The sequence below is a fragment of the Vanessa tameamea genome, chromosome 12 (genome assembly GCF_037043105.1).
Source record: "Vanessa tameamea isolate UH-Manoa-2023 chromosome 12, ilVanTame1 primary haplotype, whole genome shotgun sequence".
Taxonomy (NCBI): domain Eukaryota; kingdom Metazoa; phylum Arthropoda; class Insecta; order Lepidoptera; family Nymphalidae; genus Vanessa; species Vanessa tameamea.
Window position 1 is genome coordinate 1,567,909 of NC_087320.1, and position 18,185 is coordinate 1,586,093.

Here is an 18,185-nt window from a genome sequence, read left to right on the forward strand (position 1 = left end):
AACATAAATTAAACAAAAGTTTACTGAAAGTTAAAATTGGATCGATATATCAAAATCAATTTCAGATCAAACTCCACAGAATCTTCTGTAGAATTGTATATTCGCAGGTCTTTACGTTTAAATGGCATTTTGTTATAATTACTCGACTTCGAATAGATGAAGGTGAAAGGTGAGTGCGTGATGGCATAATATCGTAATTACTTATGATCAGTGAGAATATTATATTTTTTTAATGTCCTTTTGCTGTATATAATAATAAATGCTTAATAAATAATTGTCAACAAAAGATTTCCATTATCATTTACGTTATCTGTAATTATTATGTATAAGCTTTATTTTTAATCTGTATACTATAGACAATTACAATTTTGACATCTTACTTGTTTTCAACTGCTTTGCTTAGTCTAAGTCCATAGGCTTCATAATTTGTATTCTAATTATGCAGAATTGGTAATTTAATTTGTGTTTGATTTTGGTTAAGCGGTATAGATGTATTACAATTAGTCTTAACAGTGTAATAATTTACGCGTAAGGCAAGAATGCCTTCGATCGATGTTATGGCCCCTCCGGGGCTGGCGCTCGAGACACCACCAGAAGAACCGCAGGCACCTCCCGCTCCTGTTATTGGAATTATTTATCCACCACCCGAAGTTAGGAGTATCCTTTTAAAAGATAAAAAAATACTGTTTAATTCATTGATGATTGGTTTGTACAATCATAACCTCTTATTGTTGTCAAATGCTTCAGGTATTTGTAAAAGAATATACATTTTTAGTTGTTTATAGTGTTACAGTAGTGTGGTGTTTTCCTTGGTGCTAGGGCTTTGTGCAAGCTCGTCTGAGTAGGTACTACCTACAAATTAGATATTCTTCTACTAAACAGAAATGCTTAGCATTGTGCAACTACAGGCACAAGTACCTTAACATCTTAGCTTACAAGGGTGGTGGGTACATTGGTCATGTAAGGAATGGGTAATATTTCTTACAGCACCCATGTCTAAGGGTAGCTGTGACCACTTACCATCAGGTGGCCCATTTGCCCATTTGGCCGAGATAAGAGAATGATTTAATCACATTGATTCAAATATATTAAATAACAATACGGTTTAAAAATTTTATGTTTAATTATACAGATCTTAAATAATGTTGCTATTCAATGCTATTTTTTACATCATCAAGCACTATGCAAATGTTGCTTGATTGGTCTTTTTGAAACTTAGTCTTAAAAGTTTTTTTTTTTATAATTATTATACAGTCACCTTATAATGCTTTTTGTTATACATTTTGCAGGAAGACAAATACTTATCATTAATATTTCGTGATCAGTTATTTCCTTAACAAAATTATAAAGATATTGTTGACAAGACTGCAAGCTTTGTTGCTCGTAATGGACCAGAGTTTGAGGCTCGTATTAGACAGAATGAACTTGGGAATCCGAAATTTAACTTTCTCAATTCTGGGGATCCGTACCATGCTTACTACCAACATAAGGTGAAGGAAATAAGAGAAGGGAGAAGTAAGTAATGAAATATTTCTAATAGTTTTTAATGTTACAATATTAATGAGGATTAGACTATATTAATTAGAATTGTCAAAGATGTATCCTAAAAAAATGCTCACATTGAGAGATTAATTTCATTATAAAACAACATTATTATAATATTTTTTATATCATCACTATTTTTAAAAATGCAACAAACGGGATCATATTATTTATCTGCTATTTGATATTGATGATATTTAACAATGCCACAAAATGCCATAACTTCAGAAATGTACTTTGATATTTAATAGAATTTGTGCTTGAAAAAAATTAAATTTGAAAAAAGCATTTGAAATTATTCTTTTACATGATTTTTTTTAAACAAAAGCAATGTAAAGAAGTTCTTATATTTTATCAGGTACTGATACAGCCCCTATCCCGATCGGGCCTCCAGTGCAACGCCCAGGTCTTGCACCAGCTACTGCAGCTAGACAACAGGAACTTCTTAAAGCTGCAGCACCATCTGAACCAGCACCACCACGTGATCCACCACCAGATTTTGAGTTTATTGCAGATCCACCTTCCATTTCAGCATTAGAACTTGACATTGTAAAACTAACAGCTCAGTTTGTAGCTAGAAATGGTCGTCAGTTTTTGACAGACCTCATGAAGAAGGAAGAAAGAAACCATCAGTTTGATTTTCTACGTCCACAACATTCGCTTTTCCAATACTTTACAAGACTTTTAGAACAATATACGAAAGTTCTTTTACCTCCTAAAGAATTAGTTTCGAAGCTGAGTGCCGAGGTACGAAGTGGAGTCTTGGAACAAGTGCGCAGTAGAGCTGCGTGGCACTCTCATCAAGCTAGGCGCAAAGCTGCAGATGAGGCTAGAATTGAAAAAGAAAGATTAGCGTATGCCTCTATTGATTGGCACGATTTTGTTGTTGTAGAAACAGTTGATTATCCTGCAGGAGAACCTGGTGATTTTCCTCCACCAACAACACCGCTAGAAGTTGGTGCTCGAGTATTAGCCCAAGAGCGTGGAGAAGATATCACTCATGGCAATGATGAGGATGATACAGAGATGCAATTGGAATCTGAATCGGAATCAGAGTCGGATGAAGATCTCGCGGAAATGGAAGATAGAACTCAACACCAGCAGCGTCCTGATGATAATAGGGTGCAAGATATGGAGGAAGAAAGTTCTTCATCTGATGATGATGGTCCTCTAGAGTCTGGTCGAGGCGGAGAGGAAGCTCCATTGCCTCCACGTCCAGATCGCGTAGTGGTCAAGAAATATGATCCAAAACGCGCCCGGCCTCAGCCGGCGCCAGCTAGCGAAGAATGGCTAGTATCTCCAATTACAGGAGAAAAGATTCCAGCTAACAAGGTGGCCGATCACGTAAGAATAGGACTGCTAGATCCGCGCTGGCTGGAACAGCGAGATCGTGCTGCAGCTGAACGCTCAGATCGTGACGAGGCTCTTGCTCCTGGCGCAGCTATCGAAGCTTCGCTCAAACAGGTTTGTGATACATTTTACGTGATCTCTATGATTTTGGACTTTTATTAAATAATTTTGGGAATATGTGAAAATAAAATTTAATATAATTTCAGTTAGCAGAACGTCGTACCGATATCTTCGGTGTAGGCGACGAGGAAACCGCTATCGGTAAGAAGATAGGTGAGGAAGAGAAGCGTCGCGACGAGCGCGTCACTTGGGACGGACACACCTCTAGTGTGGAGGCTGCCACGAGAGCTGCGCGCGCACACATCACGCTAGAGGACCAGATACAGCAGATACATAAGGTAATTCTAGCACGTTTGGAATAATTTTTAATTCTAAATTAATTGTTTAAAAAAAAAGTTAACATATGATGTAAATATTTCCATATTACAAATATATTATATACAATAATAAAACTTTCAGGTCAAGGGCTTACTTCCTGATGAGGAGAAAGAGAAGATTGGACCCAAACCAGTACCTCCATCTGCCCGAGGAGTCGCGGCTCCGCGGCCACCGCCCCCGCCGGCACCACCACGAGTTTCTGCTCCTGCACCAGCTCCAGCACCCGCCCCTGCACCTGTACTTCTTCAACCGATCCCACCGTTAATGGTGATACCGCCCTTAGCACCCCGACCACCTCTTATCCCCACTCCAGTAGGTGCACCTTATGGTTATCCAGTACCAGGAGTACCAGGAGCTGTGGCCGGGGTACCAGTGCCGGGTGCTCCGCCAGAAGAAGACGAACCGGCTGCTAAGCGGGCGAGGACAGAAGACGCCCTGGAATCTGAACAGGCCTGGCTCGTAGCGCATCCTGGTCCGGCTCCTTTGCAGGTATAGTTTCATATCATTTATAACAATAATCACACATCCCAAGTATCGCAAAATATCTTCAAACAAACAAACTGAATACAACATGTAGCAAAGAAATTGCTTAGAAACCGAGAAAGATTTCTTGGACAAAATTGTTCATTAAAATCTTAATTTTAAAATTTCGTCTCCTCAGTTACAACAAAATAATACGTTGATCTGATAATATTATTTATGAATTGTCGCAATTGTATAAAACATTGGTATATAGCATCATAAGGATAAAGTATAGGATGTGATTTTTATTTTGTCTTGAATAGGAACTTTTAGGTATGTGAAATTAAATATAATCCAGTCATATTTTACCAATATAAATGTTATTTTTCTAACCTATACACGGGCTTACTTATAGTTTTAATTTACTTATTATATATTTAATTCTTAATTTAGTTTAATTGTATTGTATCTTATATTAGTGTTTGAAAATTATGTCACAGGACTTTCCAGGTTAATGTCACAATTTATTACTACCGTCAGAACAACACAGTAGAAAATTTGAAGTCTTGAAATTTCTCTTTAATTCGTAATTGGAGGTTAATATTTGAAATGTATCCCGCAGGTGATACTCCCGTCGGCGCCGGAGCGCAGCGAGTGGCGGCTGGACGGGCGCACGCTGCAGGTGTCGGTGCCGCTGTCCGCCACCGTCGCCGAGCTCAAGAACATCCTGCAGCGCTCCACCAACATGCCCACCGCCAAGCAGAAGCTGCACTACGAGGTGACACACCACAAACTGGTGTTGCCAGCAATTGCTACTTGCAACACTGTTGTAGTAATTGCGAATATTACCCTTTAATACTTTTTCTATTCTTAGACTTCATACTATCTTATCAGCACTGGTCCTTCTAGTTAAAACTTTTTGACAGGTATCTTAAACTTAATCAACAATATTTCGTATTGAAGATCTCGTGAAATAATATTAAGCCCTCGGGTCATCTTAGATATTAAACTTTTATGAAGCTAATTAAATTATATAAATAAATAAAAGTTTAGGCTTCGATCCCAAAGTCCTGGGTTAAAATCCCTGATTGGGCTAATAAAACTCATTTACTTTTCTGTTTACTAATTCTCACTATCAACATCTATCGATAGCGAGAGGTGTGAATGACTTATGTAAAGTTGGGTTAAAGACCCATTCGTCGTATTTCGAATTATTATATGAAATAAATCTGTAATATATATATCCTGTTGCTGATTAAAAAGTGTTATTTATTTTTAATCAATTAATGAGCAGGTATAATAATTTGTACTCATTCACAGGGCTTATTCTTCAAAGATACGAACACTTTGGCATACTACAACGTTCCGCCCGGCGCCATGATACAGCTGCAAGTGAAGGAGCGCGGTGGAAGGAAGAAGTAATGCTTCGGATGATTACCATACATACATATATATATATTTCAATTTCAAAATGAGTTCACATTGTTTTGTAGAATGAAAATAAACATTGAATTGAAACTTATTTTTGTTTGATTTCAAATAAAGAAATCAAAAATGTATATAGCTCCTAAAATGTCTAAAAATAAGAAATTTTACATAGGGTAACTCGTTATGTAACATAGGTGAGCACTAATTGTAATGATCAAAAAATCATCTCCTTAAGGGATGTGAACAGATAATAGAAAACGATTTATTAGCACAGACACATCCTACAACTAGACGATACTAAATAATTAAATAATGATTAAAATAATAACACAAACATCTTTAATCAACTTTTATTAAAACCGTGTAAATGAATAACAAAGCTTATTAGATTGTCCAATATAAATATAATTCTATACAAAAGAACAAGTCCAGATAATTAGGAATGTTAAAAGCTGACAGCACCGACTACATGTTATTGATAAGTGTAAATATTTAAAAACCTTTAACTTTATTTGAATCTGTATACCTTAGGCTGCTTAGACACGGCGCTGTTTTATTGTTGCATTTATACGCCACACGTATTATAAGCCGATTCTGCGGCGCCAGCAGTGACACTCGTGCCGGAATTCTTACATTTGTATTTTATTCAAAATTTTCATTTAAGATACATATGTAGTTGACCATAATAATAAATAAAATAATAATAATTTATTTATTTAAGCGTAATATTGAACAAAAACAAGATGTGAACGATAATAACTGCAGTAGTATAAAACTGTGGTGCAGCTATAAACGCCCGCCAACAAAGCGACATTGCTCTATTATTTACACACACTTAAATTGCACATATTTGTTAAATATATAAATACAAAAAAAAACAAAACAATAGAATTATGAATTAACAGATTACAAAATAAAAAAAAAAATAGACAAAGGAAGGAATAAAAACAAAAAAAAAAAACAATAAATAGTAACATCGATTTCGCCAAAACAATTGTAAGAGTGAAGTTATATTACAATTAGTGTATGTACTTAAATTAATAAGTTACATAGCAGCAGCGCTGTGCTTAAACAACCATAGAATATTTTTTCTTTACAAGAAAGTTGTAACGTTAAAGACAGATAGCTATATTGGACGGTTTTATTTTATTTCAACGTGAATAAATTCAAAATATTTATATTAATGTAACAAATCGTAAATATTTTATTTCATATAAATCAAATGAGATAGGAATTAAAATATTAAAAATAATAAATATCACAATGTATTGCGTCATTCATATTCCATACATGAGTTATAGATCTATTCACTCACGTAGACGAGCTCCTCCGCGTTAAATGAATTAAACTTAATAAATATAATGTTAATTTTTGCTGAATTTAATCTTAGTCGTCTCACTTTGGATACATCCCAACAAATGTCAGAGGTTATAAAACATTTATATTTAAAATATTGCTTACCTACCTACGACAATTTTTTATATATCGAGGAACACTGTAAATAACACAATATTTGTTTAGTAATTTACAAGATTCTTTCTCATAGTCAATGTCACACTCATCAAAGTCATAGCAACAGGTTCACGTGCATTATACATCAGTTTTACTTAAATGTGAGATAAATAATGACCTTACTTATTCTGTAATATAATAAAAGTGTGCCACATAAAACCTTTAAAGTCGGTTAATAAAAAAGATATAACATCAAACAATAATAAAATAACAAATACATAAAACAAAATGGAATGTGAAATACAATAAAATCAAATATAAAAAAATAGTGTGCTTAGTTTAAAATTGATCATTGATATGATTACAATTCTACTTAACATATAAATAAATAACTTCAAAAAATGAGTATAATGTTCTGTATCAAAAATTTATATTAGATACTATCTATACTATATTCCAATGACGGGAGTTAAGATAAAGAAACCTTAGATTAACATGTTCCATGATATTTGGTAATATCTCTGCTTTAATGAACTACAAACAGTTCTTGTTTAATATATTTACTTACAAAGCAACTTTATTTCAATACCTGGAATCCATGCTTCCATTAATAGTGGGAAAGCAGACCTTAAGTCAGTTGTAGGAAGTCAAATTTACTTCTAAAGTTATTATAATAACTTCGACATTTAAAATGTATTTTTTTCACGAAGCCATAATAAACCATAGATTTCTATTAACGACGTCTTGTTTCATTCATTCAAGGTCAAAAATATTAATTTATCATTACTTCTGCCTTTGGAATATATATTATATGATTATTATTAACTATCCCGCAATCACTCGTCTCAATAACAATAATATAATGAACACTTACGGTTCTCTCAGTTACTTTTTTTTTCTGAGATTACTTATTGGTTAAAAGTTAACATTTATTATGCCTTAGCACTTGTGGAATGCGTGTAGGAGTTATTTTATAATATAAAAATTAAGTGTATAAATTAAATAGCATAGTATTGCCACCTGCAAAAATAAATATTTAAAAAATATTAATTATTTTAAAAAAGTACGATAATGTGACGGTGATATTCTCATAGTGTGAATAGCTTGTTAGGATAATTTCGGAATGTCCTCGATCATTTTCCTGTATCTGTCGATCATCGGCGCGTAGATCCTCTCCGCGTCGGGGTAGGGAGTCGCTACAGGAGACATCGTTAGTTCTGACCCTGTTCAAAATTAAAGTAACAATTCATTAATCCTAATACGTAATCATCGACAAATTTTCGTACATTTTTAGTATTCTTTACAAAAAAAAACGAATGAAACTTTTATAATATAAATGAAATGGGGCACTAAAAGAAATTTGAAAGTTATAAAAAATAAATTAAATAATTAACTCTTACATCCTTACGGACTTAGACTATACGGCAATTATAATTTCACAACATATTACCAGTCAGTTTGATCCCTGTTTCCGCGCTCCAAACTTCCGCCGCTCGAATCGCCGCCCCCAGGAGAGCGGCGTTGGAGTGCTGGTCCTAAGGACGAGACAGAATCACAACTCTTCAGTTCGGAAACAAGGGAAAGCATCGGACTCAGTCTCGATAGCAAGATACGCGCACCTGCACGTAGACGGGCATGTCGAAGACGTCCGCGAAGATCTGCAGCAGCGCGGCGTTGACGGACGCGCCGCCCGTGGCCACGACGCGCGCGGAGGCGCCGAGGCGGAGGCCCATGAGCTCGGCGTGCGCGCGGCGTGCCACGGCCTGCCCCTCCAGCAGCGCCCGCGCCTCGAACTGCGGCGCCGCGCGCGCCACCGCCCGCGCGCCCTCCGCCAGCCAGCGCCCCGCCGCGCGCCGCGGCACTATCTCCGCCGTGTCGTAGTAGACGCCTATCGACGCACATCGTGGTACGAGGCGAGCGATACTATATTCATCTATATATAGATGTATATTGATCGCCTCGTTGGTCTACGATTTCGGTGGCTAGATATGAGGCCGCTGGCCTCGAGGCCAGGGGTCGAGCCCTAGGTCGAGCCGATAAAAAGTTATTATTTCGATAGAAAAAAATCAGTAGCAGCCCGGAGTAACGGGAGAGTACACACTTCCGATTTCCAGTTGGAAGTACACACTCTCCTGTACCTCGGATACCATGGGAACTTGGCGTTATAGGCTTATCGTCTCGTGCACATACAATTATTATCACTGATTCTATCAAAGTGATCAATGTTGCTGTGAATATACATAATATTGTTGTAAATATATTGTGACGCAACAGTGAGTATTCCTACTTTATTAAAAACATCCCGAAGGGAGTTTGTAGCTCCAAGTTTATAAATACACCGGACTGCTCTCTTATGTAAAATAAAAACAGATTCAATATCTGCACTGTTACCCCAAAGTAATATGCCATATGACATAATACTATGAAAATATCTAAAATATACTAAACGAACGGTATCAATATCAGTTAGTTGTCTAAGTTTTCTAATCGCGTATGCTGCGGAGCTGAATCTTCTTGTCAGGAACGATAAATCAGGTCTTCACAGGAGTTTGGAACCTAATGCTATTCCTAAAATCACCGTAGTATCGGCTACATCAAGACAGCCACCGTTCAATGATATGTTATAAAGAAGCGTTTCATGTTCTACACAATCAAATGCTTTAGACAAATCACGAATTACTCCAAAAGCAATCTGTGATTTTTCCCAAGCATCTCTCGAGCGATCTCTCGTAAAACCGAACTGCTCGCTATGAAAAATAGTATTCGAACCGAAATGGACTACAAGTTGATTTAAAATATTTCTTTCTAATATTTTCCTTAAAGACAGGAGTATAGAAATAGGCGTGTAATTACTGGGATCACTTCTGTTTCCCGTCTTAAAAAGTGGTAAAACTTTACTACAAGTTAAGAATTGGACCCAACCAACTAACTATCTACTTAAAAAATACTGCTATATACGGAGCAATATCATAAACGATGTTATTCATAAATTTTCCGAAATGCCCCATATGACGTTAGTATTTTTTAATATTGAGGGTTTTAAATACTTTTATGATATCTATTGCAGAGACGGTTTCAAATGAAAAATCAATAACGCATTTAGAAACATTAATTAAATATTTAATAATCTAGCGGCATCTAATGTAGATGATTTTAAAACGAAATTTTATTTTATTCGGTATATTATCAAAAAATATTTCAAATAAATTTGCAACTTCTAATTCAGAACTTGTGTATTTACTACCTGTTTTCAATTTGATTGGTACCATTTCCTATTTAGGTTCTCCTCAGACACTACCAGTAACGTTCCATGTTATTAAACAGCTCTTGAATGATATATCTTCATTTATAATACCACACTACTCCACTGAACTACTTATATCCACTTTAATTTTACTTCCAATATTCTGATAACAGTTTCGTCGACGATCAAAACGACATTTTTTCGCGAATCCATAGTGAATATCATAGGTTAATCAAGCCCTCGACCCCTTCGCCCTCGATATTGCGTCAATTTGCTATCAAATATTATTTATTTGGCTTTTCTCCGCTTATGGTTAGAATAGAAGGTACATATAGTGATTGCCAAATGATATAATACTCAATTTAAGGCGTAGTAAATTATGCGAACTTAAACTTTACAAAATGTATGAATTAATTACAAGTTCAGGGAAATATTATTATAAATAATGACATAATAATCACCAACTTTATGTAGTGTATGACACAACAGAGCTCACTGGAATTTGTAAGTCTAAGGTTTGTTTATCTTTACTCCATCTTCGATTGAAATAGACTCGTTTAAATTCTATTTAATTCTACAGTTTAGAGATACTTACCCATATAACCCATATTTCCTCGAACTGTTGCTCGAAGCAATTCATTAAATGCCTCCCAGCTGGGTCCCACGAGCCTGTTCCTGTGGTTCTGGCGTGTGAGCGACCCATTGGAGAAGCAGAGCAGTGCCATGTAGGGAGCACTCGTGGGACCAACGAGCACGTGCCCCTCCAGCGGGGCTGCTGGAGACTGCAGACCCAGGAGCAAGGTATCGCTCGTCCCTAGGCTGAGCCCTACCCAGCCAGATTCGAGACGTAATCCTGTAAAACAAAACAATATGACTATATTTCTGTCTCCAGGCAATATATATTATCAACTTTGCAATTAATCTTTTAGCCAACCATACCTGCTAGTGCTGAACAGTTATCTCCGGTGAAAGCAACCACTTTGCAGTCAGATTTAAAGCCATACCGCTGCACATAGTATGGTGATATTGTACCAACTACTGAGGCAGTCGGCACTGGGTCACCTAACTTGCTAGTTAAAGTCTCGTCTCCGCACGCCTGCCAAAATCAATAAAACACAAAAAATCGTTATATGTTTTGAATATATCAGAGAATAAATGTCACCAAAAATATTAAATCACCTTCAAGGCTAGCTCGCACCACTTCCTGCTATGAATGTCAAGGAGATTCATTCCAGATCCATCAGAGAAGTCAATCGGTGCTATCCTCCCAACAAATAGAGAACAAGCGAAGGAAGACACGAGAGAGATTCGGTCAGCGGCGTGGTACGCTCGGGGACGAGTGCGATACATCTTCCGTATTTGGACACCGGTGAACCGCTCGTACGCTCTGGATCCTGTGATTTTAGCTAATTCCTGGACAAAAAAAAACACCGTAAAATATATATATTAGTTTTCTAACTGACTTTCGATAAATGGGACTGTGTGATAAAGAAAGATATATTATAGAGAAGTCATCTATTCTCATCCTTCTTTTATATCTCATATGCTTATAGGCCGGTGGACAGGACACTACAATACCTCATGCAAACTAATATTTATATTGCATATTAATGCCATATTTCCATGAATTTTAAATCCTATAACTTTGATTGTATTGTTTTCTAAGATAAAAAAAAATCTATTTAAAAAATCTGTGAATAAACAAAATATAATAAATAAATTAAAAAGATAATAGTTCAGTGGTAGAAATTCCATCACTGTCAATCCAATATAAATTAAAAAAAATGACCAACTGTTTCTTTATCTGTTTTAAAGTAGTAAATGATGCAACATTAACTTTTGAAATCCAGTTAAATTCTATTGGTCTTCATTTGGCATAATTTTGAATAAAAAAGTATCACCTCGGGTCCTCCAAGAGCTTCCTCCAATGCGCGACAGTCAGCAGTAGTACTGGAATCCATCCAGACTGGTGAATCCGCCACAAAACATGAGGCAAGTTGTGCGTGCAAAAACTGCTCGCCTGATAAAGCTGCCAGTTTGGCTTCGGAACCTTTCGCCCACCATACTGAGCCATGTTGCTGAAACAATAAATAAATGTTGAAATTTTTATGATACTTATATGATAAAATTGGGTTTTATTGGTAAATTTCGTATCATTGGCAAGAGACGATACATATGGTACTCAAAAGTTAATTTACTGTGATAAGTTTTCAAGGTCGTCACATAGTGACTGATGTTTACTAGTACCTTAATTAACAATGATTACAAAATGTTATGTAGCTTTTTTTATTTTGCAGTTAGGAGCTTTTATGTATTAGAGATGTACATATAATTTTTATTATTATTTTCAGTGTATAATAGCGTAATGTAATATTTTACTATACAATCCAAAAATTCAGATTGTGATGCTTCCTGGCAATAAAATGCCCCTGCATTAGGGTTTTTGTCCACTTTTTCACTCCAATAATATTTATTGTGGTAGTTAGTAATACCATCTTGATCAAATTTGAATTCGTCGGTCCAGAGGATTTTTTTCAAAAAAGATGCATCTTCTAAATCCTCATTAAGCATGAATTTACAGAAAGCAACACTTCTTTCAGCATCCTCTTCGTAAATAACGTGCACAGGATTAAAATGATAATACAAAATATCTTATTTGTAACTTAACTACTGAACTGTTTATGAATCTAAATTTTATTTTAAATTTGTATTAAGTAAGTTAAGTAAATAAGTAATTTTTTTTACATTGGTTATTATTTTAAATCAATTTTGTGGGAATTTTAAAGAGCTTTGAAATAAATTCCTAGTTTTTATACATTTTCAAAAAGCTAAGTAAACGATTATGTTTTTAAAATAATCTGCAATTTATTTTTCAGGCATATTTGAGGGAAAAAAATAAAAATATATTGAAATAATATTAGAAATAATAGAGCGACTGCTGGTAACTCACGAGGTGAGGTAAAATAGTGATCATTCAAATTAGTTTACTGGCTCAATACGCGTCATTATAAGTATTTGCGACGTAATTCGTTATATTTGTAATAATAAAATAGGCTACAAACTTATACATAAAAAACAAAAAATGGAAAGTATGGCGAAAACTTCCACTAAAATTTCTGAAAGACGAAAAACGTGTCAAATTGGGTATAAACATTTGTTCTACATGTAAAAATATGTTTTTGAAAAATGTTTACGAGAGAGACCTGTCATTTATAAAAAGTGAGACAGTAAGACAACGAATAAATTTTATTTTAGTTTGAATAAGGATATGCATGTAAATTACTGAAGTAACATACAATTTTTCAATTTCGAGCCTTCTTTCTCAAAATGTAATCCTAAAGCCCAAAAAATTTATGTTTTTTTTAATTATTATATGATAATTATTTTGTGTTTATTGTTTATGCTAAATTATGTATTAATTACAATCAACTGGACAAGACTATAATGTTTATTTCAAAAGCGGTCATTTGACCACCATCAGTAAAAATAGGTATGTATAATATGTAGGTAGGTTTAGTGTTAATTTTACAGAATATGCATTTGTGAATACAATGATTATGTGTGATTTATATTATGTATATTATTGTTGTAAGCCTTTTGTCAGTCGATGATTCTAAAAAAAAAACCCTACACAGCTCTGTTACAATTTCAAATGAGTTTTGGTAAATATATTTTTGAAACAATACATAGACATTTGTTATAATCTAATTAGGAGAAATTAATTACTCATTTATATAGAAAAGGACTATTACAAAATTGAATCAATATGCCTTTATTAGAGTATGTTAATTTAGATGACACTGTCTTAACACTCATTAATAACAATATTAAATTTGTCAAGCAAATAAAATTTCTTTTAATAAATATTTTTTTTGTTTTACCTGTGCAGCTCCAGATAATGCTTCTATTGTAGAAAAGTCAACTCCAGCAACAACTAGGCGGTCCATTACCATATCCAATGCTTTAACCCAAAGCAACGTAGGGGCTGTCACCTCACCCCTCTCTCCCCGAACAACACCTCCAGCAGTTCTGGAACAGGAATTAATTTGATTTTCAAACACTAAAACTCACTTATCTAAACTCATATGGTAAAGCTGAAGACAAATATTGTATTTTTATAAGACCATTTTAGAATGGTCTTATACAATATTGGACTGGATTCAACAGATATTTGTATCCAGTCAGATTAGAACATTTACTTTCGCATTTCATAGTCAAAATCTTGCAGAAAGTTATAGGCTATAGATATAATATCATGTTATGGCCCATGGGGTAGAACAGGAACTTTAACTGTGCAAATCAGATAGTTAAGAATAATTTAAAACATAAAAATTTACAATAAAAAACTTAAGAGGTACTTTAAAAACTAATACCTGAACTCCGGAAGATCAACATCGAATTCAACATCAGCCTCCTGATGTATAACATAGTCTTCACCAATTACGAGAGCTTTCAACTAAAAAAAGGATTAAGTCACTTAATTTTTTTTGATAAGAAAAAATTAAAATTGCAGTCATCATCCGCCTATCATTTGCATAAATTAAATACTTGTAAAAGATTAGGCATATTCAAAAGTTTAAATCTAATGGTATTTTTACTATTTTCAAGATTAATCAAAGTAAGCTTACTGTTAATAAAATATTTATTCATAAAATAGTTTGTATTTTGAAAGTTCGGGAACAATATTATATTATAATATTATGATATTATATTAAAAGCAATGCACTATAAAACTATACACTTTTGCGAAAAATAGTCTTTGAAAATGAGTATTTCTATAAGACTGTATCGAATTTTTTCTCACCCTTTGAGTACTAAAATCAAAACCCAAAAAAGTTTTTTTTCGCGTTTCTTCAATCATTTTTCTTTATTTTGACAGTGTGTTTTGCAGTATGTTACGGTTTCGAAATCGTTCAGAAACTGCCGGACCAACTTCGCGTATATCGTGACTAAATCTCATTTATTAAATTAACTATAGCGCTATTTCATGATATCTCTTCGTATTTTAAGTTTATTACTTATTAAGATTCTTACATATATATAATCATCATTATAGATATAATTCGTTTATTATATTGCGTCTGATAAGGGATATCAAGGTCATCGTTATATCATTCTTATAAATTGATAACGTAGTAGGATATGGTAGTAGTTAGTACTAACTACTGACGCAACATATGCTTTGATGAATTTATATTTTAATTATTAGGTTTTTTCAATAATTACCAAAGGAATTCTAAAAATGTGGTCCTTGTAAAATTGAAACAATAACGTACTCACAATTATTTGACTAATAATTTCATAAAGGAAAACATAGAGTTTAGTTTTTATTTCAAGTAAAAACAATTTTGGATATAACCAGTGCATGGATAGTAAATAACGGCATCACGTTCTTATTAGGTGGCTGTGAAGCGCCGTTATTTCGCACGGTGCGCGCTACAATGATACCTGTGTTATTATACATACATATTGAAGTGTTTATGAGTACCTATTTATTATGTTTAATCAAATTTAATTGTATAGATTAAGCCATTTTTCGAGAAAAAAAGCATACAATGATGTAACATTTAGTAACTTGCAATAAAAAATTAAAACTGCTATTATATAAGAGAAGTTTTAATATTCCAAAAAACAAAGGTTAGCAAACCATACTAACATTTTAATAGTTTTTTTGATTGGATTAATATTACCAACGTAGTCGTATGGTATTAGTTTCTTAACAATTTCGTTTTTCCACTCCAATTTAACATAACGCGTACGAAAACTGAAAAACATAGAAAGCTATTATTAAAAGTCTCCGATGTAAATATTTGCTCTAATAAAATAATAGGTGTAAATTAAATAACTTATCATTTAAACCAGCCCACTGACCGCAAACATATCTTTACCAAACTTACAGTTTGGTAAATGAGGTATCTTGCTGATTCCAGATAATGCTGCAGCATCAAACGTTATTCTAATATTATTCAAGTCACAGGATTCAAATGTTTTAATTGGTGAGACCAATAGAATTATCTTTTAATTAATATAAGTTTATTTTCAATCAATCCACCTTTAAAACAAAAAAAAAATCACACGGTTAAGAGCATCGATGCTACAGGCAGATACACAGGTACATAAGTTAAACTTCATTATAACACCCTTCTTCTTGCTTTCGGCGTTAAAACTCATTTCAAATAAGTATTATCATGGTTACATTTTCAGATTTCATAAAGTATTGAATTTTGCGCAAAGATTTAACCAAACGAAGAATTTAACTTTAGAAATTCTATTAAAGGCTGTCGTTGGGTATAGGGAGACTAAAGTAACAGGTTCATTCGGCCGGCAGGGCCGTGGTATAAATAGGGCAGGGCGATCCAGCCGTGGCTTTCCGAGCGATTACACCCACACCCCTATGTACAGCCTAGCAGCCTCGTGTACTGGCCGATATCATATTTGCTCGTTCGTGCACTTGCTTTTTGAGGACATTGTGTAGAAAAAAAATACAATGTGACTTAACTTGACATACTTAACTGAATTACTGCATGTATTATCATAAATTGCCTTATATGTCTAAGGAATGTATAATGTTAATTATTGTCTAAGTATAATTGCCTTTATTTCGTTCTTTGTTGATAAAATGTTAGTTTGTTCCCTTCGTTTGTCTGGATTAGGTTTCACAAGTAGTGCTCGCAATATAAAGCTTTTAAATACATATAATGGTTATACCATTACATGTATTATTATTACTCACTACCAATATAATTAAGAACCTGTAAATGTTCCACAACTGGGCTAAGGTTTACTCTCCATTTGAGGGGAATTCCACCAATCCACATTGGAGCAGCTTATTCCACCACGCTGCTGAAATGCGGCTTGGTCGAATACACACGTGATCAACTTTCATCCAACACATGAGTTCATCAGCTTGTTTGCTTTGCAGCACGATGTTTTACTTCACCACAAAAATTAAGCGGTTCTTGCGGATTTGATATTCCGTTCATCCTGCCTGGGTAATTTTCGATTAAGGTGCAGTTGTTCCAACCAGTAGGACACCACGGCTCTTATTAATTATTATAGTAAAAATAAAAACAGATTTTTTTTCGATTATTTTCTAGAAACAGGTTTCTTAGAGATTGGTAAAATACTCAAGTCTTAGCATTAGTCTTAAGTCGACGTAAACGGAGTATACAGAAAAGGGGAACATGCTTAATAACTGTAGTCCATAGAGTAATTAATATCACGAAAATGATACAATAAACATATTATTGGAACGGAGTTCTTTTAAGCGGCTTAGAGTAAACTGGCAGAAATCTTCACTTGAATGAAAAGCGTTATGGCCCCTGCAGGCGACTTTTAACTCTCTATCTCTTTGTCTCTTCCAATAGTATACGGTTTTATATAACATTTGTTAAAATTATTTTTGTTATTGTTTTAATTCACACAGGACTTATAAGCACAAATGTATATCTTGTTCTTTAATTATTTTCAAGTTTACAATTAAAATTGTTACACTCCCGTGTCTCAAAAACCAAGTAAACTGGTTCCCGCCCCTGATTCCTCACTGGTCATGTAAGATTACTGCATCAGCTGACTATGAGAGTGATGAAATAGAGAATGACTGCTTGTAGACTGTTTGCAGACGCACTAGTATACATTACTCGATGTAAATATATGTATTCATGACATAAAAAAGTAGGAGACAATTTCAAATCTGTGAACGCCGCATGAGTCTTTACCGATTTAGAAATTCAAATCGTTTGTTAAGAAAACATTAATGAATTAAATACCATTCAACACAAGATTATATAAGTAGATGATAAAAAATGTGAAGCTAATACATGTTGCTTTTCATGTCGGATATTATATAATTTAAGTTTAAGTGTATTAAACTGACAATTCGTATTTAAAATTTTTGGCAAAGAGTAACGATTGAGTTTCCTGCCGGTTCTTCTCAGTAAAATCTACATTCCGAACCGGGTACATTTACGTTTAGTCAATTTTATAAAAGCCCACTTGAAAGAATAGAATGTAGGTTTATGGTAGTAACTTGATTAAAGTTACCTCTATGGCTCCATGGTACACATACAATTTAACAATACTAGAATAACCCCACTCATTGCTCCCGAGTGATAGTCCTCAGTGTACGCATCGTTGTTAGGTACCATGACTTTATTGACGCCAACTTAAATATTAAATACAAGTAATAAATATTAATCAAATTATGTAACTCATTATGACCATACGAATAATTAATTAAAATGACAAATACAAAATTAAACTTACAAAA

At 34.1% G+C, this 18,185-nt stretch overlaps 2 protein-coding genes across 2 annotated transcripts; one reads left to right on the forward strand and one right to left on the reverse strand.

Moving 5' to 3' along the window:
* The first annotated feature begins 402 nt into the window (after window positions 1-402).
* Window positions 403-5,317, forward strand: Sf3a1 (Splicing factor 3a subunit 1). Its single transcript, XM_026642723.2, has 7 exons — window positions 403-657; window positions 1,351-1,515; window positions 1,901-3,006; window positions 3,099-3,290; window positions 3,412-3,819; window positions 4,415-4,570; window positions 5,113-5,317. Exons 1-7 carry the CDS (start codon window positions 540-542, stop codon window positions 5,212-5,214), a joined length of 2,247 nt encoding a protein of 748 aa, XP_026498508.1. The 5' UTR covers window positions 403-539; the 3' UTR covers window positions 5,215-5,317.
* Window positions 5,318-7,489: 2,172 nt separating this feature from the next.
* LOC113402465 (xylulose kinase) lies at window positions 7,490-14,948 on the reverse strand. The gene is made up of 10 exons (XM_064216417.1): window positions 14,721-14,948; window positions 14,290-14,372; window positions 13,798-13,945; window positions 11,818-11,994; window positions 11,096-11,329; window positions 10,856-11,012; window positions 10,512-10,769; window positions 8,292-8,560; window positions 8,123-8,207; window positions 7,490-7,895 (listed from the first exon to the last, which is right to left on the reverse strand). The coding sequence occupies exons 1-10, from the start codon at window positions 14,775-14,777 to the stop codon at window positions 7,780-7,782; spliced, it is 1,584 nt and encodes a 527-aa protein (XP_064072487.1). The 5' UTR covers window positions 14,778-14,948; the 3' UTR covers window positions 7,490-7,779.
* Between the last annotated feature and the right edge of the window lie 3,237 nt (window positions 14,949-18,185).

Excerpts from the sequence above, each read along its gene's own strand:
- Sf3a1 (XM_026642723.2), top strand. The coding sequence starts at position 540 with ATGCCTTCGATCGATGTTATGGCCCCTCCGGGGCTGGCGCTCGAGACA. Across the intron at positions 1,516-1,900 it reads GGAAATAAGAGAAGGGAGAA|GTACTGATACAGCCCCTATC; the intron begins GTAAGTAATGAA and ends ATATTTTATCAG. Across the intron at positions 3,820-4,414 it reads CTGGTCCGGCTCCTTTGCAG|GTGATACTCCCGTCGGCGCC; the intron begins GTATAGTTTCAT and ends TGTATCCCGCAG.
- LOC113402465 (XM_064216417.1), bottom strand. The coding sequence starts at position 14,777 with ATGATTGAAGAAACGCGAAAAAAAACTTTTTTGGGTTTTGATTTTAGT. Across the intron at positions 11,995-13,797 it reads CATTATCTGGAGCTGCACAG|CAACATGGCTCAGTATGGTG; the intron begins GTAAAACAAAAA and ends TTATTGTTTCAG. Across the intron at positions 8,561-10,511 it reads AGGAAATATGGGTTATATGG|GCGTCTACTACGACACGGCG; the intron begins GTAAGTATCTCT and ends GTGCGTCGATAG.